Here is a 23,199-nt window from a genome sequence, read left to right on the forward strand (position 1 = left end):
CTTAAGAAAGAATGTAGCAGAACTCCTGGAACTAAAAGACACAGTCGTTGAAATAAAAAACAGCTGTGAGCTTAAGGAACAGATTAGAAAAAGCAGAAGAAAGAATTTCCAACTCAAAGATGATCTTTATGAAATAACCCAAGCAGACAAATAAAGAGGAAAAAAGAATTACAAGAAAAGAAGAGTGCATAAGAGAGATAGCAGACTACCTTAAGCACACAATATCTGAATCATGGGTGTTACTGAAGGGGAGGAGAAAAGTAAAGGCACTGAAAATCTACTCAATGAAATAATAATGGAGAATTTCCCAGGCATAGGGAGAGACACAGACCCTCAGATCCAGAAACTCAAAGATCCCCAAACAGTTTCAACCCAAAAATATCTTCTCTGAGACACTTTATAGTCAAACTGGCAAAACTCAAAGATGAAGAATCCTAAAATCATCAAGAGAAATGCATCAAGTCACTTATAAGGGAGCCCCCATCAGACTAACACCAGACTTCGCAAGTGAAATTCTACAGGTCAGAATAAAATGGAATGATATATTCAAAATACTAAAAGGAAAAAACTACCAGCCAAGAATACTATACCTGGCAAGGCTATCCTTCAGAAATGGGGGAGAAATAGTGTATTTCCCAAACAAACAAAAACTGCAGGAGTCCTGAAAGAAATTCTCAAGGAGTCCTGCCTCTGGAATCTAAAAAACAATAATCACTACCACTAATACACAAGTAAGAACAAAACCCACTTGTAAAATACAAATGCAAATGAGAAAGACAAAAGAAACTAAATCTTACCACCTCAAAAAAAAAAAAAAAAAAAAAAAACCTCACAAATATTGAAGACCAGTAATCACAGAAGAAGAAAGGAAAGAAACAAATGTTATCCAAAACATCTAAGCAAAAAGTCATAAAATGCCAGGAATAAGACAGTACTTCTCAATAACAACCCTAAATGCAACTGGATTAAACTCCCCATTCAAAAGCCACAGACTGACGAGCTGGATCAAAAAGCAAGACCCAACTATATGGTGTCTTCAAGAGATTCATCTCACTAGTAAAGATATACAGAGACTAATAGTGAAGAAATGGAAAAAGATACACCATGCAAATGGAAACCAAAAACAAGCAGGTGTAGCTATTCTCACATCAGTTAAAATAGACTTTAAACTGAAAACCATGTAAAGAGACAAAGAAAGCCACTATATAATGATAAAAGGACTAGTCCAGCAAGAAGGCATAAAAATCATAAATATATATGCACCCAACATTAGAGCACCCAGATATATAAAGCAAACACTGTTAGGCCTAAAGAAAGTCATAGACCCCAATACAATAATAGTGGGGGACCTGAACATCTCCCTCTCTCATCATTAGACAGATCATCCGGGCAACAAATCAGCAGAGAAACACAGGATTTAAACTACACTTTAGACCAATTGGACCTGACAGATACCTGCAGAACAGTTCATCCAACATCTGCAGAATATGCATTCTACTAATCACACATGAAACATTCTCCAAGATAGTTAAGTCACAAATCAAGTCTCAATAACTTTTAAAAAATTGAAATCATCTCAACTATCTTTTCAAATCACAATGGACTAAAACTAGAAATTAAGAGCAAATGAAACTCAGGACTCTATACAGGTATATGGAAATTAAACAACAGCATCCTGAATGACCTATGGGTCCAAGAAGAAATTAAATGGGAAATCAAAAAATTATAACAATGAAAATAAAGACACATCATATCAAAACCTGTGGGATACTACAAAAGAAGTACTAAGAGGGAACTTGATAACAATAAATGCTCACATCAGAAAAATAGAAAAATTTCAAGTTAACAACCTAATTCTATGTCTAAAAGAACTAGAAAAACAAGAACAATCCAATCCCATAGTTTGTAGATGGAAAGAAATAATTAAGATTAGAGGAGAAGTAAATGATATAGAGACCCAAAAAACAATACAAAAGATCAATGAAACAAAAATTTGTTTTTTTGAGAAGATAAACAAAATAGACAAACCATTAGCTGGGTTAACAAAAAAAAAAAAAAGAAGAAGAAGAAGAAGAAAAAGAAAGAAGACCGAAATAACAAAAATCAGTGATGAAAAAGTAGACATTACAACTGATTCCACAGAAATACAAAAAGTCATTAGAGACTGTTATAAACAACTATACTCCCCAAAATTTGAAAACTTGGAGGAAATAGATAAATTTCTGGACTCTTACAAACTACCAAGACTGAACCAAGAAGAAATAGAAAACCTGAACACAACAATAACAAGTAATGAGATTGAAGCAGTAATCCGCAGTATCTCAACAAAGACAAGCCCAGGACCAGATAGCTTTACTGCTGAATTCTACCAAACATTTAAAGAGGAATTAAAACCAATTCTCTTCAAACTATTCCAAAAATATTGAAACAGAGGCCATTCTCCCAAATTCATTCTATGAGGCCAGTATCACCTTGATACCAAAATCAGTCAAAGGAACAACAAAAAAAGAAAACTACAGAGCAATATTTCTGATGAACATAGATGCAAAATTCCTCAACAAAATACTAGCAATCAGAATACATCAATACATCAAAAAAGCATACACCATGATCAAATGAGATTCATCCCAGAAATGCAAAGATGGTTCAACATATGCAAGTCAATAAATGTGATACATCACATCAACAAAATCAAGAAAAAAAAACACATGATTATTTCAATAGATATAGAAAATGTATTTGACAAAATTCAACATCTCTTCATAATAAAGACTCTCAGCAAATTAGGTATAGAAGAAAAGTATCTCAACACAGTAAAAGCCATCTGTGACAAGCCCTCTGCCAATATACCTGCACTCCAATGTACATCACAGCTCTGTTTACAACAGCTAAGATATAGAACCAACCTAAATGTCCATCAATGGATGACTGGATAAGGAAAATGTGGCATAAATACACAATGGAATACACTCTGCCATAAAAAAGAATGAAATTCTGCCATTCACAGCAACATGGATAAGCTTGGAGAAAATTATGTTGAGTGAAATAAGCCAGGCACAGAGGGAAAAATACTGCATGTACTCACTCATAAGTGGGAGCTAAGAGAGAAAGAAGGAAGGAAAGAAAAAACACAGTGGTGTGTTGGACTTGCAGAAGGAGAGAGCATACATAGCGTTGCAAAGCGAGGTGGGGGAGGGAAGAAGAGGGAGGGGTGTCAGGGATTAATTGGATGGGGGGACATGGGAAATAATTGCTACTTGTGGTAATGGGCATGCTTACAGTATTGATCTGGCCATCACATTTTGGGCACAAGTGGTGATGGTCAGCTTTTTACACCATGAATATGCATAACCAATAAATAATTAAACAAATAAATAAATATAAAGGGGAGTTATCTGGACACTAAGGTCACTCTGTGGTAAAGAAGTGTATGAGGCTGTTGGAGAATAGCTCTGAGCAGTGCAAGAGAGAGAAGAGCAAAGTAAGGCACTGGTTGCTGAGTCTTGTGAGGGACTCAACAAGGGAACCAAAAATAACTAAGCCGGATCAATTCAGGCCTTGGCAACCTCACTCAGACTTCGTTCATGTACAGTTTTGAATGGATATAGTTTTCTGCAGGTGATTGTGTGTGTGTGTTTTCTCTATTTTTTTTTTTTCAACAAAAGTCCTTTGCTAGACCTAGTAATAAGAACACAAAACACTGCTAACATAAGATATATTTGTCCTCCAGGCTGCTAGCCCCAAGTCCCCGACTCTTCTGTCAAGACCGTGAACAATCACTTGCCTTCTAAAGCAGGTCATTCACTCGTATGATGATATATGTAAAACAAGTGAACAGGGGACCACCTCTGGTCTTTGGAAAACTGTAACCTCTTTGCACAAAGCAGACCTCCAGAAGCTATTTTAGGAGCCACATGGTTGTGTGAATTAAAAGTCATTAGTTTTACTTGCCCACTTCTATTGGCACTGAGGCCTGGAACGAGGTATATATTCCTGCCTGTTAGTGCAAGATAGAATTTCTCCCCACCTCCCGTGGCTGTCTGACTTTATTTCCCATTAAAGTAGATAAGAAAATGGTTGCATTCCTAAAGAGTGGGTTGGGGATCTCTTTTGAGGAGGCCTTCTGCTCAGAGATTTCTGGTATCGATTGTTCCTGCAGGTGGACCTGGCCAGCCTGTGTCTGAAGGCAGGGGTAAAGAATCTCAGCACAGTGTTTCTTATGACCGATGCCCAGGTGGCTGACGAGACGTTCCTTGTGCTCATCAATGATCTCTTGGCATCTGGTAAGAGACTCAGCTTTTATGTGTGTTTAATCAATTCCCACTGGAATCAGTCATTCAAAGGTAGAGACATGGCTGGAGGTCATAATATTCGGGTCATAGAAATAGAAATCAGAAACAAAACTGGTTCATCTAGGCCCTTGTCAGCATTGGTCCTGGGCCTGCTGTCCTGGCTCTTTCATTGCAAAACAATGATCTTGAGGCTCTCATAGTGGAACTAGATCTGATTATGGGAGAAAGAGTGTGTTAAGGGCCCGGCAATCTGCTGAGCTCAGAGAGAAGGTCTGTTCCCTCTCCATGTTTAAGACCAAGAGAAACTAGAATGCATATAGTACTTCAGGTAGTGTAGGAATTGGCAGGAAGAGACAGAGAAAACATGTACACACAAAATAAACATGATAGGGCAAAATTAGGTCAATTTCAGTAACCAAGGATTTAAAACTTTGTGGAAGCAAAAAGGAAGCAGAAATAGATATAGAATAAGTCCGCATAGTTTTCCTTGGTTCCCAAAAAACTTGACAGAGGTTGTCAAGTGCCCTGTGACACTATCTATGCAAGATAGGACTCCAGCAAAAAGCTCACTTCTTGCTACTTTATTGTCCTTATTTATTTACAAATTTAGGACTTATGTCAACCATTCCCAAAAATATATTTTTTTTTTCAATATATAAACAATATACCTTCTTCCAATCTGAGAAGATAAGACAATATAGTGCATAAACTATGCATTTGCATAAGTGTGTGTGTTTATATCAATTAAAAGGAGAATATGCTTTCCTGGCTCTTAAATCAAATGCAGCATCTGTAAGACCACCTCTTCATCTGTATTAGGGAAATAGTCGTTGTACAGAGGCTCCTGAATCAAATTCCTGCCTCCAGATTTCCAGCATCTCAAAAGCTCATATCTCCACAGTCCACTCCTGGCTCTGACTGAATACTGTTTTGTTTATGAAGTCCAAGGACCGTGGTCATAGGTACATTTCTCCATAGTCTACCCCATGTCATAAATAATATATTTCAGGATGGCACCTGCCAATCGCTAGGAAATTCACTGCTTCAGAATCACTGTCTGCTTCCTGTTTTCTGGCATTGCACACTTTGCCATTTTACTGTCATTTGCCTGAAGAGTCACTGGTCCCTGGTCCAGACGGTGCACTAGCAGGCACTGTGAACAACCTTTGGCTTATTTTGGATGCGTATCCACATCTCAGGTTTCTTTTTTATTATTGTTGTTGTTGTTTTTATTTTAACATTTACTTGTACGTATTTGTGGGGCACAGTGTGTTGTTTGAATACATGCATGTACTGCACGATGATTTGCTTAGGGTAGAGAGCATAGTCTTGTACCCATTAGTCCACCACTTTTCCTCCTTTCCACCCCCACCTCTGGTAAACATCATTCTACTCTCTACGTCTATGAGAACCATTTCTTTTTTAAGATTCTACATATGAGTGAGATCATGTGGTATTGATCTTTTTGTGCCTGACTTATTTCATTTAACATGATGGTTTCCAGTTCCATCCATGTTGCTGCGTGGATATCATGATAGGACATCTTTTTTTTTTTATAGCTGAGTACTATTCTGTTGTGTGTACATACCACAGTTTTTTTTATCCAATTATCTGTTGATGGGCGTTTAGGTTGTTTCCATCTCTTGGCTATTGTGAATAGTGCTGCAATAAACATGAGAGGTGTCTTTCATTTCCCTTATGTATATACCCAGTAGTGCAATAGCTGGGTTCTAAGGTAGGTCTATTTTTAGTTCTCTGAGGAACCTCCATACTGTTTTCAACAGTGGCTGTACCAATTTACACTCACACTGGCAATGTAGGACTGTTCCTTTTCTCTGCATCCTTGCCAGCATTTGTTGTTTTGTCTTGTTGGTATTAGCCATTCTAACTGGAGTGAGATGACATCTCACTGTGGCTTTAATTTGCGTTTCCCTGATGACTAGTGATGTCGAGCATTATTTCATGTGCTTGTTGGTCATTAGTATGTCTTCTTTTGAAATATGTCTGTTCCAGTCCTTTGCCCATTTTTTAATTGGATAATTTGGGTTTTTTGCTGAGCTGTTTACTTTCCTTATATATTCTGGATATTAGCCCCTTGTCTGATGTGTGGCAAACACTTTCTCCCATTCTGTAGGTTGTCTCATCACTTTGTTGAAAGTATCCCTTGCTGTGCAGAAGCTTTTTAATTTGATGTAATCCAACTTACATATTTTTGCTTTAGTTGCCTGTGCCTTTGCAGTCTCACTCAAAAAACTCTGCCCACTCCCATTTTGTATAGTGTTTCCCCCATGTTTTCATATAATAGTTTCACAGTTTCTTTTTTTTAAGTTTATTTATTTATTAATATTATTTTTTTACATTCTACGATATTGTTACGGAGTTGTGAGGGAGGAGGAGAGGGGAAAGGGGAAGGAAATAGGGTAGGAAAAGGAAGAAGGGGAAGGGGCTGGATTGTGGCCTGGGGCACCTCCCTCATTCCTTCAGGGGAGACCAGGGGGCTTCCAGTGGTGTCTCAGTCATTCTGGGCTGGATGCAGATGCCAGGGAGGTGTGGCTGAAGCACTCACCCCCCCTCCACCATCACCCCAGCTCGGGAACCTGGGGCGCTTTTTGATGCAGCTCAGTGGTTGTCACTGGGCTGGTTGCGGGTGTCAGGGGACATGGCTTAGGCCCTTAGCCCCCCACCACTCCAGCTTGGGAAAGCCTGGGGCACTTCCTGCAGCAGCTTGGTGGTCATCTCTGGGCTGGCTATGGGTGTCAGGGGGATATGGCCAAGGCCCTTGTCCCACCACTGCCCCGGCTCGGGAGAGCCCAGGCGCTTCCTGCAGTGGCTCAGTGGTTGTAGTTGGGCTGGTTGTGAGTGTCAGGGGGGCATGGCCGAGGCACAAGGCTCCTCTCCACCCCAGCTCTGTAGAGCCCAGGACACTACTTGTGGAAGCTTGGTAGTCATCACTAGGCTGGTTATGGGTGTTGGGGGCCATGGCTGAGGCCCCCAGCCCTCCCTCCTCTTTGGTTTGGTAGCCCAGGGGAATTCTGGTCTTTCTAGGTTTTGTAAGTGTTCTTTGGTGATGTGAGACCTTTAACAGTTAATATCAAACTTTGTCTCTGGTCAATGGATATTTTGTTTTTTCTTCCAGTTCTGTGTTGGATTATTGGCTGTTCCTACCACTTAAGCTCTGCACCAGAACTAATTTATGGTCCTTTGCATACTTCTAAAATGGGGGATCTTCCTTCAGGGACCAGCACTTGAGCCCTGTGGTTGAGCTAAATTGTTGCTTTGCTACTGATTCCCTGAGGAAGGTTCAGGTTTCAGTGGCTGACTTTATAGGTACTTCTGGCTCTCATGAGATCAGGTACACCTGGGTTGTGTAGAAACTCTGGTCTGGGCCTGAGTCTTTTCAGCCTTGCTGTGCCCGAGTGTTCTCCTGGTGGGCCCATCTCTCCAAACACTTCCCAAGGGGCGGACTGTGAGCTGGTCCCTTGCAATGACTCACTGGCCTCTAAATGGCTCCTGTTTTTCAGTTATTATGGCTCCTCACTACTATGTGGGTCCTTGGGAACCCTATTAGAAGTCCTGCTGGCCTGGGGTCCACCAAGGCCCTCTTCTCCCCTGCCACCTCCATGCAACTTCATCTGAAGGGCATAGCTACGGCTTTTGCCAGCTCTTGCTCCATGTGCTCACCAGCTGTAGTCTTGAAGTGGCCAGGGCTCGAAATGGTCGAAGCAGTTCTTTCTTTCTCTTATCATGGCTTCTCCTGCCTTCTTGCACTCTGTAGGTCTCTCCTCCTCTTCCCCTGAGCTCTAGTGGCCCCAGCTTGGCTGTCATTGCCTTTTTTAATAGTTTTAAATTGGTTGATTTGTGGGAGAGAGTGACGCTGGTGACTGTCTATTCCACCATCTTGACTGGAAGCCAGTTTCAGTTCTTAAATTTAGGTTTTTGATCCATTTTGCCTCTGGTTTTTCATAATTTGATTATGATGTGCCTTGGAGTGTTCCATGTTGGATCGAATTTGGCTGGTGACCTCTGAACTTCCTGTTCCTGGATGCTATCATCTTTCTCTCTACTTGGGAAATTTTCAGCCATTTTTTAAACTATGAGTCCTACTTCTCTTTCATTTTACTCTCCTTCAGTTATGCCAATTATGCCTCATCTTTCATTATTTTACTAAATAATGAGAGGCATCCAACTGCCCTCCCACCCTGAAGCCACCTAATGCCTAATTTTTGTCCCAGTATCATCTTTGTCAAGGCCAGTGGTGTTGGGGAGAAAAATAAATAAATAAATTTTAATTTTTAAAACATCCTAACAGAGTAATACTGTACTTCCAAAGACTTACAGCTTTGGAGATGTCACACATGTTGCCATCTTCAGTCTGTAGTTCAATTAGTTCCGATTCAGCCAGGTCACCTTCTCTTAAAATAATGTCTGAGAAATACAAATTATTATACTTTTAGCAATTGAAATTTTATTCCTCAGTTAAGTATTTTTCATGTTTTATTTAGAAGATAATTTTTTTCAAGTGCAAATAAATTTTGAAAGCCCTGCCCAATGAAAACTTAATGCAATCAGCCTGATCCAAAAATCATGGAGTTTCAAGCTCATAGTTCCCTTTTAAGGCCTCTTTATAAAAAACAGCAAGATTTGCATACACATGCTCAAGTGGAGATGCAGTTAATTTTTTCTTCTGACTTTCCTCCCTTTTTTTCTTAACCACTTTGACAGGGAAAATTAGAACATGTCTTACTTCTAATTTTCCCTGTCAAATAAATAATTTCTGGGTAGAAATTAACTGACCGCTAGTCCAGCCAAGGCAGCAGGGATTCACGAAAACTCACAGTCTCCCTAATTTTTCAATTTTGTGTGGTTATGCAATTACTCCACACTTGGATAGCATAGTAGAGACTAGGAAACTATAACTAGGGCTATGTTGCCATTAACTAATTCCTCTTTAATTATCTACATATTCTGTTAGGCTGGATATAAAGGTACAGTGAATTAATTCCACCGAATCAACTCTCACCCCAAAACACCTCCTACAGAAAATCAGTAATCTTGTTCCATGGACTATCTGGTTCTTCCCACACTCCTTTAGCTGACTGTTTTACCCTTGGTCTCCTGACACTATTTCCAATATCAAACAGTGATGGTAATTTGGCTCATGAATCCCACTTCTGACACTAACCAAGCACTTCAGAACCCATCTTTATGTCAAATGCATGTCAGGCAGGTTACAGATTGACAGGAAGTCCTATACACAAAACTTAAGAAGTTAAATTAAGCTTCTGGTTTAATTAGCATAAGACACATAACTACATAAGAAGGAGGGTGGCCACGCAGGTCAGGAGCAGATGAAGCATATCTTTGAATCACTTCTTTGAATCACTTCATTTGGCTGCCAGAGTCTATAACGGGGGCCTACATTTGCTGGCAAATGTAGGCCCTCGCTGGATCTGAAAAGTTAACTTCTTGCTATTTCCTTATGCCCTATTGTAATAATTCCTGAAGAATGTATACTGACCATCAAACCCAGGTATTTAAGGACTTCTTATAAAAGTCATTCTCTCTTGGTCCTTGACCCACACTCAGCATCAGCAAGGTCCCATCTTAATCTAGAGGGAGAAATCAGAATCATCCCCTGGATTTCCAGAACAGCACCCCTGCCTCCAACTTTCCAGCCTTCCAGAAGCCCATTTTACTCAAGCAGCCCTGACAATTAAGACTAACCAGCTAAGAAGACCTAGTCTGCTACAGGTGTAATATCTCTTCCTCTCTTAACTCTGATAGATTCCATTCTTCATTTCACTTCAGGATCATATTTTAGAATTTTCATTTTTCTTCTCAAAAGACTTCATTGTTTTACTCCAAAATTAAGATTTCTGTTCTCTGGCCCAGGCTAAATCACTTTCCATTTATTAATCTAACTTAGCGATCATTTATTAAACTCCTGTGCTCTAGTCACTACGTACTGTGCTCACAGATGAGTCACATATAACCTCTGTGTGGTCTAGAGGGAGGGTTTATAACCAGTTGGGTCCCCTCTCTTCTAAAGACATTTCTCTCCATCTCTGAACCAGGCTGTCCTTTTTATATTTGGGCCAAATATCCTTTTGGTATATAAAACATGGAAAGATCACCTCATCTTCCAGGTTCTTTAGAGCTAGATCCAGGATTGACATGTTAGGGTTCTACACACATCACATGAGAATGCCAACTCTGGAAGTATTTGCAACAGACTTGACACTGGATTGTTCTTCTCCTATAAACATCTGGAACTGGACATCCCAATGAGCCGTCTATGCTATTATACAAGCTGAATTCTGGCCCAGTTTTTCTGAAAGGAAAAAACAAAAAGCAAAGTTTGAGGCAAAAGTGCAGGCATCGGACATGCACTGGACCTCTTGGATGTACTTATGGACTCAATGAATCTACTCACCAGATGTGTCCTCAAACCACAGACTGTGGAACTTTAAACCAGAACTTGGTTAGTTCTCCAGCAGCAAAACAGAAACTCCAAAAGGGTAATGTAAAAAGATGCTTGAGTAAACAGCCTTTTCTTTTCTTCTTGTCTTACTAAAGTCCCATACAAGTTATTCAAGACTTTGTGTCTCTATGGATTCCTCTATATTGCTAACCTCTCCCTCAACACCTATATCCAAGAGATGATCAATTGCCACAAATTTTAACCATTTTGGAATCCGTATCTTCTCTATCCTGACTACAACTAATCTCATCATCTTTTGCTTCGACAGAGGTAGGCTCATCTCCCTACCTCCAAGGCAATCCCCTCTCAATCGAGTGTCCTCGCTGCTTCCAAAAATGTCTATCTAAACTATAATCCCTTTATTAGTCCCTAACTAGATTCAGAATAAAACCTAAGCCCCTTTTGTATGAGAAAGAAAAATGCCTTTGGCTTGCCACCTTCCCTCCTTGCTGGCCTCACTTCCCCTATCACGATCTAGTGATTCCTGACTCCTTGAGGTAACACACTGCTGTTTGCTGATATCCTGAAGGACTCATGCTGTTCCATTTGAACCTCTTGCCTTTCTCTTTCTTTGTCTGCATTATCTTCTACTGTAAGACCCATGCACCATGCACAAATCCCACACACGCTGGGATGGCTCACTTCACAAAGACCATGAGACAGAGACCGTTGCAATCAGGCAAGAGGAGTTTTATTCCAGCATGCTGGGGTCACTTAGTCTCCTGGACAAAAGCGACCCCGAGCTTACAACACAAGCACTCTTTATACAGTTTTTCTTGACAGACTTTTGTGATAGGATGAGTTGTTGGTTATCTGTGGCGCCTTTAGATTTATGGGTAGGTTTTAGCAGGCTGGTACCCTGATAGATCTGTGGCACTTTTAGATTTACAGGTAGGTTTTAGCAGGCTGGTACCCCAATAAGGAACAGCGCATTTCTCAATCGTTTATCTTCCTTGGGGTCTGGCCAGGTGGCCTTTAGATAAGAAACTAGTCAGTTCCCGGAACTGAGTGGGGGTCACTCCCTTCCTGGAATTTTTAGTGTGCTCGAGACCACCTGACCTCTACATGGCCCCTTAGAAGCTGCTTTACTTAAAATGTTTTTAGCGAGCATTTGTTACAGAAGCAAACTGCGTATATTAAAGTTACATTTTTCTTTACACTACACATGGTGGAGATTTATCTTGGGTGTTACATCTTCAGGAAATCTTCACTAATCCACTGTCTCTCCTAGGAATGAGTTTCCTCCAGGTTCCTGAGCACTCCATGGTGGCACGTACCACCTTGTGTTGCAAGACGATTGTAAATCTAGGAGAGGGAGAGACTATGTTGTCTATTGTGAGTTAATTTTATGTTATTAAATAATCCAGAGATACAAAAAAGAAGGTTTCGATAGCTACCACCCGGTTTAAGAAACAAAACAATAGTGATAAAACTATAACCCTCTGCAGAGGCTGTGTTTTTTCATCATTTATTTTGTCAGCCCTCAAGCTACCTCCTGGCTCTTAGTTACATTCAAGAGGCATTCCTTGGACAAAGGTGGGCGATATCATAAGAATGACGTGCCATCTGACATATGAGATGTTATTATCTTACATGTGCTTTGGAAAGTTTTCCAGTCATGGAGAGAGAGAGGCTGGGGCACTGAAATAGTCATCACACTCCTTTGCTTGTTTTCCTTGAGACCAAGAAAAGGTTTCTGAAAACTCTCAGGCTTAGATGGGGTAGAAGTCCTTAAGCCAGTGTGAAGCTAACAGGTTCATGGAGAATCTAACCCTTAGCTTTGCCTTTTTTATCTCCAAGTTCCAACTAACTATAAACCATGTTAAATTATTAGGATCTCTTCACCCAAAAGTAGTTGCAGCATCTGAGTCCCAGACTAACACAGAGAAGATGACGATTAGTCTGGTTTGCAAAATATTAGAATATTTCAGTGCGCACACAGTGCCTGAAAGCATTTGGAGGCAGAAATAGGGTTTCCCAAATTTAGGTCTCAGGAGGAAACCTGAGGAAATAGTCTCTGCCTTTACACATGTCACAAAATCCCCTCTGGCCATTCAGCTTCCTGCATTCAGCATGACTACCTACATCACACAATAAGTGACAGGAACACTGTCAGGAGAAATTGGAGAAACAAATCTGAAAATGCAAACTTTGCTCCCAATTCAGATATGTTTATCCGCAGATATTCTACCTAGTGGTCTTCTTATAGATTCTTGGGATCTTGTGACAAATCACCATCATAAGATTATGGAAAAAGTCTCTAAACGTCCCAGGTGCTTTCAACATTTTGGCATTAAGAGTATTAATAAACCAGTGTCAAGAGATTTTTCTATACAGGGTCAGAAAGTAAATATTTTAGGCTTTGCAGACCATAAATATTTTAGTAAATATTTTAGTCTGTGCCACAGCTGCTCAATTCTGTCATGTGGTACAAAAATAGCCATAGACAATACCTAAATGAATAAGCATGGCTGGGGCCGATAAAACTTTATGTATGGACAATAAAATTTGAACTTCACATCATTTCACATGCCATTAAATATTATTTAAATTACCAACATATGCTAAATACCGTTTCATTTTCCTAGCAGTTTTCTCTGATCCTTATTTTTATCGGAAGCTAAGATGAGTTGTTCCGTTAGTAAGACCTTGACTTTGACAAGAACAGGATATTTTATATGCATGCTGTTAAATATCCTAAAGAATGAAAATTAAATCAAGTTTATACAATTAAGGGAAGAAAGTAAGTGATCGCTTTCATGATAATTCATTTTTTAAATTTTGACTGTGATTAAGGCTGATGAGTATAAAACTCTTAGTAGCCTCCTGGCTGGGTTAGTGCAGTCAAACTGTGAAAGCCAGAATTAGTTAGAAAACTGACATGAGTTTCCTTCAGATACAGTAGTTCTAGGAAGTGCAGCAGCTTCAAAGACTGATAGAATCCTAATCTCCAGCAATCTAGTTACAGACCATTTGCCGAACCACCCACTTTGAGGACCTCACCCAAGTCCCTAAGGAAGTCGAATGGGTAAGGTGGCCCCAGTGGACTTTTTCTTTCCCTAACATTTCTATGATGCTAGCATTTTTCTGTTGGTTATGGAAAAAGGAAGAAGCATGGAGAACTTTAAAGAGAAGCTTGCATGTGATCCCGGTCTGGATAGCCTCAATACCTACCTAAAGACTTGTTCCGAAAATGAGAAAGACTTGCTTTTCTGGTTCCTGTAGAATATTCTGCACTGAACCACATTCACCTTTACATCATATCCAGTGTTTTCCACTTTTTAGCTATCCTCATGCTTCCTTCACTCTTACCTCCCTCAATCTCATCTTTCATTGAGAAAACACATGTTGTTTAGTATGAGTCTCACAACTACCTTTGTACATCACAGTCCATCTCCACTTCTGGTCAGTTTTCTCCTTCTTGCAGTATTCCTGCCGTCCAAAGCCAACTTCCATCTGAGCCAGGAGCCTCCCCCGGATCCTAATGGAGAATTTTGCTTCCTCCCATCTCTTCTTTCAATTTCTGACTCTCCCTCTTCTTTGCTTTCAAACATAACCCGTTATCCCCATCCTAAAAAATTTAGTCAGCTTTCTTTGACTTGAAGAGACAGTTGAACAACAATCCTAGAACATTTTCTCAGACAAAATTCTCAAAAGAATAGAAATTACAGTTTTCACATTCTCACCACCCACATTTACTTTTTTTCCCCCTTTATGGTTTTCCATATTTCTTTAGCAAATATTTTGGACGTTATAGAAAGCAATAAAACAAACACCTAGGTAATTATGAACAATGACATGAAATAGAAACTTCTGTTGTGTGTGTGCAAGAGTTTCTTTACAATAGGTGCCCAAAACCTAGATGACTATGTTGCCTGATGTGTGCATTTCAACTTACTAAAAAGTGCCAAACTGCTCTCCACAGTAGTTATACCGATTTAGTCTCCAGCCGATTGTGCATGAACACCTGATTCCTCTAACCCTACCAACACGTGGTGTATCTGACATGTGAATTTTTGCCAGTAGGAATGAAATAAAATCCCATTGTTTTCTCTTCCCTTTTTACTGGCCACATTGAGCATCTTTTCAAGTGTTTATCAGCTATTCCTTTTCCTCCTCTGTGAGCTGCCTGTTTTATAATTTGCCCTTTAGCTCTGGGGCTCTCTGTCTTTTTCTTATGCATTTGGAGGAGTTCTTTATATATTTTGAATACTAATCTTCTGTTTATTATATAGGTTGTAAAAATCTTTTTGAAATCTCTATCTGACTTTTGTCATGCCAATTTAGTTTTAACGTGGCAGAAGTTAACTGTCTTTTTTTATACTTTATGCTTTTTGTGCTGTTTTAGAAATTGCCATTAAAATAATCACCTGTATTTTATTTTTCAGTTATCACTGTTTTACTTTTCCTGTTTATGTCTTTATGCACTTGAAATTTATTTATGTATAGTGACCTAATTGTATTTGTTATGTTAATACTGAATTATCCCAACATCACTTATTAATTAGTTTATCCCTTGACTGCCTGCTAATTTTTAATATCAATTTCCCCTTTATATCTGGGTCTGTTTCTAGGGTTTTTACTCTATTTATTTACCCCAGTACCAACTTTATATTGGTTTAACTAACGTAGCTTTATCAGAAGACTTGATTTCTGGTAGGACAAATGCCCCCTTCTGAGTCTCCCTTTGTTCTTCCATATAAATTTGAAATATGCTTGCCACAATGGGAAAAAATTTGATTTTTTTAATTGGAATTGCATCTTTGTAATAGTGGTGATACGTCATCATCCCCCCCATGAATGCAATATTTTTCTTCATTTATTTGGGGTTTCCTTTATTCCATTCATTGAATAGTATACTATAGTTTTTATATGAAAATCTTGCACATCTTTTTATATACTTATTACTTACCTGCCTTGTAGTTTTTGTTGCTATTCTAAATGATAAGTTTTAAAAGAACAGTTTTTTGCTGCAGTAGAGGAATTCAATTTAATTTCCAATATTGATTTTGCACTCAGCGAGCTTGTTGTTAAACACGCTTATGAGTTCTGATTGTTTATGTGAATATTCTCTAGATTTTCTCTGTAAAAAATTAAATTTTGAACAATAATAATTTTATAACACTATTAAATATCCTTATACATTTTATTTCTTTTTAACTTTTTGCACAGCCTGGGACCTCCTGTAGAATGCTAGAGAACATGATAGCAGTCATGTATATCTTATTCTTGGAAAGGGAATATTTTAGTATTTTACTACTAAGTATGATGTTTGCTTTGGGTTTGGAGTTGATTTCTACTATCAGGTAAAAAGAAGTCTCATTTATTCCTAGAAACTTTACGCATCTATTTCTTTTTTTTTTTTTTAAGTTTTATTTTGTTGATATACATTGTGGCTGATTATTGCTCCCCATCACCAAAACCTCCCTCCCTTCTCCCTCCCCACCTCCCCCCCAACAATGTCCTTTCTGTTTGCTTGTCGTATCAACTTCAAGTAGTTGTGGTTGTTATATCTTCTTCCCCCCCCCCGGTTTGTGTGTGTGTGTGTGTGTGTGTGTGTGTGTGTGTGTGTGTGTGTGTGAATTTATATATTAATTTTTAGCTCCCACCAATCAGTGAGAACATGCGGTATTTCTCTTTCTGTGCCTGACTTGTTTCACTTAATATAATTCTCTCAAGGTCCATCCATGTTGTTGCAAATGGCAGTATTTCATTCGTTTTTATAGCTGAGTAGTATTCCATTGTGTAGATGTACCACATTTTCCGTATTCACTCATCTGATGATGGACATTTGGGCTGGTTCCAACTCTTGGCTATTGTAAAGAGTGCTGCGATGAACATTGGGGAACAGGTATACCTTCGACTTGATGATTTCCATTCCTCTGGGTATATTCCCAACAGTGGGATAGCTGGGTCGTATGGTAGATCTATCTGCAATTGTTTGAGGAACCTCCATACCATTTTCCATAGAGGCTGCACCATTTTGCAGTCCCACCAACAATGTATGAGAGTTCCTTTTTCTCCGCAACCTTGCCAGCATTTATCGTTCATAGTCTTTTGGATTTTAGCCATCCTAACTGGGGTTAGATGGTATCTCAGTGTGGTTTTGATTTGCATTTCCCAGATGCTGAGTGATGTTGAGCATTTTTTCATATGTCTGTTGGCCATTTGTATATCTTCCTTAGAGAAATGCCTACTTAGCTCTTTTGCCCATTTTTTAATTGGGTTGCTTGTTTTCTTCTTGTAAAGTTGTTTGAGTTCCTTATATATTCTTGATATTAATCCTTTGTCAGATGTATATTTTGCAAATATTTTCTCCCACTCTGTTGGTTGTCTTTTAACTCTTTTAATTGTTTCTTTTGCTGTGCAGAAGCTTTTTAGTTTGATATAATCCCATTTGTTTATTTTTCCTTTGGTTGCCCGTGCTTTTGGGGTCGTATTCATGAAGTCTGTGTCCAGTCCTATTTCCTGAAGTGTTTCTCCTATGTTTTCTTTAAGAAGTTTTATTGTTTCAGGGTGTATATTTAAATCCTTAATCCATTTTGAGTTGATTTTAGTATACGGTGAGAGGTATGGATCTAGTTTCATTCTCCTGCATATGGATATCCAGTTATCCCAGCACCATTTGCTGAAGAGGCAGTCCCATCCCCAGTGAAAAGGCTTGGTGCCTTTGTCAAAGATCAGATGGAAGTAAGTGTGTGGGTTGATTTCTGGATTCTCTATTCTATTCCATTGGTCAGTGTGTCTGTTTTTATGCCAGTACCATACTGTTTTGGTTATTATAGCTTTTTAGTATAGCTTAAAGTCAGGTAGTGTTATGCCTCCAGCTTTATTTTTTTTTTGCTCAGCATTGCTTTGGCTATGCGTGGTCTTTTATTGTTCCATATAAATGTCTGGATAGTTTTTTCCATTTCTGAGAAAAATGTCTTTGGAATTTTGATGGGGATTGCATTAAATTTGTATATCACTTTGGGTAGTATGGACATTTTCACTATGTTGATTCTTCCAATCCAAGAGCATGGGATATCTTTCCACCTTCTTGTATCCTCTCTAATTTCTCTCAGCAGTGGTTTGTAGTTCTCATTATAGAGATTTTTCACCCCCTTAGTTAAGTCAATTCCTAAGTATTTTATTTTTTTGGTGGCTATTGTAAATGGGCAGGCTTTCTTGATTTCTCGTTCTGCATGTTCACTATTGGAAAAAAGAAATGCTACTGATTTTTGTGTGTTGATTTTGTATCCTGCTACTGTGCTGAAATCATTTATCAATTCCAACAGTTTTTTTGTAGAGGTTTTAGGCTGTTCGATATATAGGATCATGTCATCTGCAAACAGGGACAATTTGACTTCATCTTTTCCAATCTGGATGCCCTTTATTTCCTTCTCTTCTCTGATTGCTCTGGCTAGTACTTCCAACACTATGTTGAATAGGAGTGGTGAGAGTGGGCATCCTTGTCTAGTGCCTGTTCTTAAAGGAAAAGCTTTCAGCTTTTCCCCATTCAGGATGATATTGGCAGTGGGTTTGGCATATATGTATTTAATTATGTTGAGATATTTTCCCTGTATACCTAACTTATAGAGGGTCTTTGTCATGAATGAGTGCTGAACTTTATCAAATGCTTTTTCAGCATCTATAGAGATGATCATATGGTCCTTGTGTTTGAGTTTATTAATATGGCGTATCACATTTATTGATTTGCGTATGCTGAACCAACCTTGCATCCCTGGGATGAATCCCACTTGATCGTGATGAATAATTTTACGTATGTGTTGCTGTATTCTGTTTGCTAGTATTTTAGTGAGGATTTTTGCATCTATATTCATCAAGGATATCGGCCTGTAGTTTTCTTTTTTGGTTATATCTTTACCTGGTTTTGGTATCAGGATGATGTTTGCTTCATAGAATGAGTTTGGGAGATTTGCGTCCGTTTCAATCTTTTGGAATAGTTTGTAGAGAATCGGTGGCAATTCCTCTTTGAATGTTTGGTAAAATTCTGCTGTGAATCCATCTGGTCCTGGGCTTTTCTTTGTTGGGAGCCTTCTGATAACAGCTTCAATCTCCTTTATTGTTATTGGTCTGTTCAAATTTTCTACGTCTTCATGGTTCAGTTTTGGGAGCTTGTGTGTGTTCAGAAATTTATCCATTTCCTCCAGATTTTCAAATTTGTTGGCGTATAGTTGTTTATAGTACTCTCGAATGATTCCTTGTATTTCAGATGAATCAGTTGTAATATCGCCTTTTTCATTTCTAATTTTTGTTATTTGAATCTTCTCTCTTCTTTTTTTTGTTAGCCATGCTAATGGTTTGTCAATTTTATCTTTTCAAAAAACCAACTTTTTGATTCATTGATCTTTTGAATTGTTTTTTGGTTTTCAATTTCATTCAGTTCTGCTCTGATCTTAATGATTTCTTTCCGTCTGCTAACTTTAGGTTTGGATTGTTCTTGTTTTTCTAGTTCTTTAAGGTGAAGTGTTAGGTTGTTCACTTGCCATCTTTCCATTCTTCTAAAGTGAGCGTTTAATGCGATAAATTTCCCCCTTAGTACTGCTTTTGCAGTATCCCACAGGTTTTGGTATGATGTATCATTGTTTTCATTAGTTTCAATAAATTTTTTGATTTCCTGCTTGATTTCTTCTTGGACCCATATGTCATTAAGTAGATTGCTGTTTAATTTCCATGTGTTTGTATAGTTTCCAAATTTTCATTTGTTATTGATTTCTGGTTTTAATCCATTGTGGTCTGAGAAGATACATGGGATAATTCCAATTTTTTTGAATTTATTGAGACTTGATTTGTGACCTAATATGTGATCTATCCTGGAGAATGATCCATGTGCTGATGAGAAGAATGAATATTCTGAGGTTGTTGGGTGGAATGTTCTGTAGATATCTGCCAATTCCAATTGGTCTAGAGTCTTGTTTAGATCTTGTGTTTCTCTACTGATTCTTTGCCTAGGTGATCTGTCTAATATTGAGAGTGGGGTGTTCAGGTCCCCTGCTATTATGGTATTAGTGTCTATTTCCTTCTTTAGGTCTAATGGCATTTGTTTTATAAATCTGGCTGCTCCAACATTGGGTGCGTACATATTTATGATTGTTATGTCTTCTTGATGGATCAGTCCTTTTATCATTAAGTAGTGTCCCTCATTGTCTCTTTTTATGGTTTTTAGTTTAAAGTCTATTTTGTCAGATATAAGAATAGCTACTCCTGCTCGTTTTTCTTTTCTGTTTGCATGGTAAATCTTTTTCCATCCTTTCACTCTTAGTCTGTGTGAATCTTTATGGGTGAGGTGGGTCTCTTGTAGGCAGCATATAGTTGGGTCCTCCTTTTTGATCCAGTCAGCCAATCTGTGTCTTTTAATTGGGGAATTTAAGCCTTTTACATTAAGAGTTGTTATTGAAAGGTGTTGATTTATTCCTAGCATTTTATTGGTTGTTTGGTTGTCTTAGGTGTCTTTTGTTCCTTGCTTTCTGATTTACTGTTTGGTTTCTGTGTTTGTTGGTTCCTTAGGTTGTAGATAGTGTTTTTGTTTGCTTGTTTTCTCTTCATGGATGCCATTTTTATTATACTAGTGGGTATTGATTTTTCTTGGGTTTTTATGGCAGTGGTAGTTATTTTTCAGGATGCAAACCCAATACTCCCTTGAGAATTTCTTGTAAGGGTGGTCGTGTGGTAGTGAACTCCCGCAGTTTTTGTTTGTCTGAGAAATATACTATTTGCCCTTCATTTCGGAAGGATAGCCTTGCAGGGTAGAGTATTCTTGGCTGGCAATCTTTGACTTTTAGTATTTTGAAAATATCATCCCATTCCTTTCTAGCTTTTAGGGTTTGTGATGAGAAGTCTGATGTTAGTCTGATTGGGGCTCCCTTATAGGTGATTTGACGCTTCTCTCTTGCAGCTTTTAAGATTCTCTCTTTGTCTCTGAGTTTTGCCAATTTGACTATGACATGTCTTGGAGAAGGCCTTTTTGGGTTGAATACGTTTGGAGATCGTTGAGCTTCCTGGATCTGAAGATCTGTGATTTTTCCTATACCTGGGAAGTTTTCTGCCACTATTTTGTTGAATATGTTTTCAATGGAATCTCCATTTTCCTCCCCTTCTGGAATACCCATGACTCGGATATTTGAGCGTTTGAGGTTGTCTGATATCTCTCTCAGATTTTCTTCAATGTCCTTGATTCTTTTTTCTTTCTTCTTGTCTTCTTGTGTTATTTCAAACAGCCCATCTTCAAGTTCAGAGGTTCTCTCTTCAACTTCGACAAGCCTGCTGGTTAAACTCTCCATTGTGTTTTTTATTTCGCTGAATAACTTCTTCAGTTCAGCAAGTTCTGCTACATTTTTTTTCAGGACATTGATTTCCTTGTACATTTCCTCTTTCAGATCCTGTATACTTTTCCTCGTTTCATCATGATGTCTAGCTGAGTTTTCTTGTATCTCATTCAGTTTCCTTAGAATTATCACTCGAAATTCCTTGTCAGTCATTTCAAGGGCTTCTTGTTCTATAGGATCTAGAGTTTGAGATTTATTAACTTTTGGTGGTGTACTTTCTTGATTTTTTGTATTTCTGGTATCTTTTTTTTGGTGTTTATTCATTGTGGCAGGGGGTTTCACAGACCACTGGTTTGAGACTAATGACGAACTAGGATGTTGCTGTGGTTGCCAGTTTCGTATGGCTCCCTCCGTGACTGCTCAGTTGGCCTCTAGTGCCTTGTGTGTGTGGTTGCCTCGGGTCTTGGGCTTCTCTGGGGAGCCACCTTTCTGGTCAGCTTGGACTCTGCTGGGCTGGTGGATCACATACCACAGGGTGTGTGATCTCTGTTGAGCTTTCACTTCTTGTGCAGGACTTCTCCCTGTTCCCTGTGCTCTGGCCCTGGCTGTTGGATCGTGCAGTGGCACCCCCACCGGGTGTGTGGTTTCTGTCAATTCTCCGCCTCCCAGGTCGCACGTCTCCCCACTCTGTGCGCACTGTGCTGGGCTGGGGCGTGTCTTCTGACCCCCTCTTCTATCAGCTGGGCCTTCAAGACCCTGCTCGGCACCGCCTCGCCCAGGAAGTCTACCAGGTTTCTGCTAGGCACAGACGACCGGTCTCTCTGGGTGCCTTTGTAGCACTGTGTAGATCTTTCTCGGGGCTTGTTCACCTTTGTATCCCCCTGGCATAGACCAAATCTAGCGCCCACCTGCAGCCTGCTCTCCGGCAGGTTCAAGTGGACCTGGGAACTCTCCTACCACACTATTCCCAACCAGAAATTGGTTAGGCTTTTTTCCGAACTGGTGGCTGCAGAGATGGTATCTGCCTCCCAGTAACAGGAAGTTTACTGGGGGCTGGAGTCCAGGGTGTGGTGGAGTGACAGTCGGCCCGCCCGTACTTCCTTGCCCTCCCGACACTGGCTGGGGATTCCCCCCACCACCAGCCCCGCCAGAGAACCGCGGCGGGAGTGGGAGGGGAAGCCGGCCCTCAGGCTCCAAAAAGCCCCGCACCAGGCCAAGCAAGTGGGAAGGCTCAGTGATGGCCTAGCCGGGCGGGGCTGCGAGCACCTGGGAAAATGGAGGCAGCCCCGTGGTGGTGAGTGGCCTGGTGGTGCAGGCGGGAGCCGAGTGGGCGTAATCCCCCCGAACAGATCTGAGCCAGGGGTCACTCACAGGGTTTTGCCAGGTCGGGTGCTCACTCTCTGTCTCTGGTTTGCCGCCTTCCCTGTTCTCGGCCGCTGCCGCCTTGGGCTGTTCAGTCGCGGCGCGGCTTGGGCGCTCCCAGGAATCTTCTTTAATGCCGGCCTGAAACCTCGAATCCTGAATAGGGCAGCTGGCCGCCTTCAGCGCGGCCCCGGCCTCCGGGATCCTGTCTGCATCCACATCAGCCCTGGCACCGTGTTCCCTGATTCGAGACTCGCTTTTGCAGCTAAGAAACAGTTCTTTTCCTGCTCCACACTTCAAAGCTGTTGCCTGTAAATCTATGCATCTATTTCAATGGTTATGTTGTTTTACTTCTTTATCAGTACAGTGAATTATTTTTACAGATTTCTCTAGTATTTAACTCTCCTTGCACTTCCAGGATAAACCCTACTTGGTCATCATATATTGATTTTTATATATTTAGTTAGACTTTTTAATTTTTATTAATCAAGAAGATTAAACATATAATTTTACTTTTATATAGTGCCTCATTAATAAAATGCATTATCAACTTTTAGATTTTTGCCAATCTGTTAAAAAATAGTTAGGCTTAGGTTTAATGTACATTTCTGTTATTATAAATGAGGTTGAGTGCCTATTCATATGCTTGCTAGTCTGATTTATACGAACGAAAAAGCAACTAGGCATAGCTTTGATGTACATTTCTATTATTATAGTGAGGTTAAACATCTGTTCATGTGTTCAAGAGACATTTTTATTTCCTTTATTGTAAACTCCATTTTCATATCCTTCGCCT

At 39.6% G+C, this 23,199-nt stretch overlaps 1 protein-coding gene across 1 annotated transcript in view; it reads left to right on the forward strand.

Annotated features, from left to right (window-relative positions):
* The window catches only part of DNAH9 (dynein axonemal heavy chain 9), a 372,221-nt gene that overhangs the window by 214,664 nt on the left and 134,358 nt on the right, over nucleotides 1–23,199 (forward strand). Inside the window, exon 45 of the mRNA XM_063109557.1 lies at nucleotides 4,160–4,283. Coding sequence (XP_062965627.1) covers nucleotides 4,160–4,283 — 124 coding nt within the window. The remainder of the gene's footprint in view (nucleotides 1–4,159; nucleotides 4,284–23,199) is intronic.

The sequence above is a fragment of the Cynocephalus volans genome, chromosome 10 (assembly GCF_027409185.1).
Source record: "Cynocephalus volans isolate mCynVol1 chromosome 10, mCynVol1.pri, whole genome shotgun sequence".
Taxonomy (NCBI): Eukaryota; Metazoa; Chordata; class Mammalia; order Dermoptera; family Cynocephalidae; genus Cynocephalus; species Cynocephalus volans.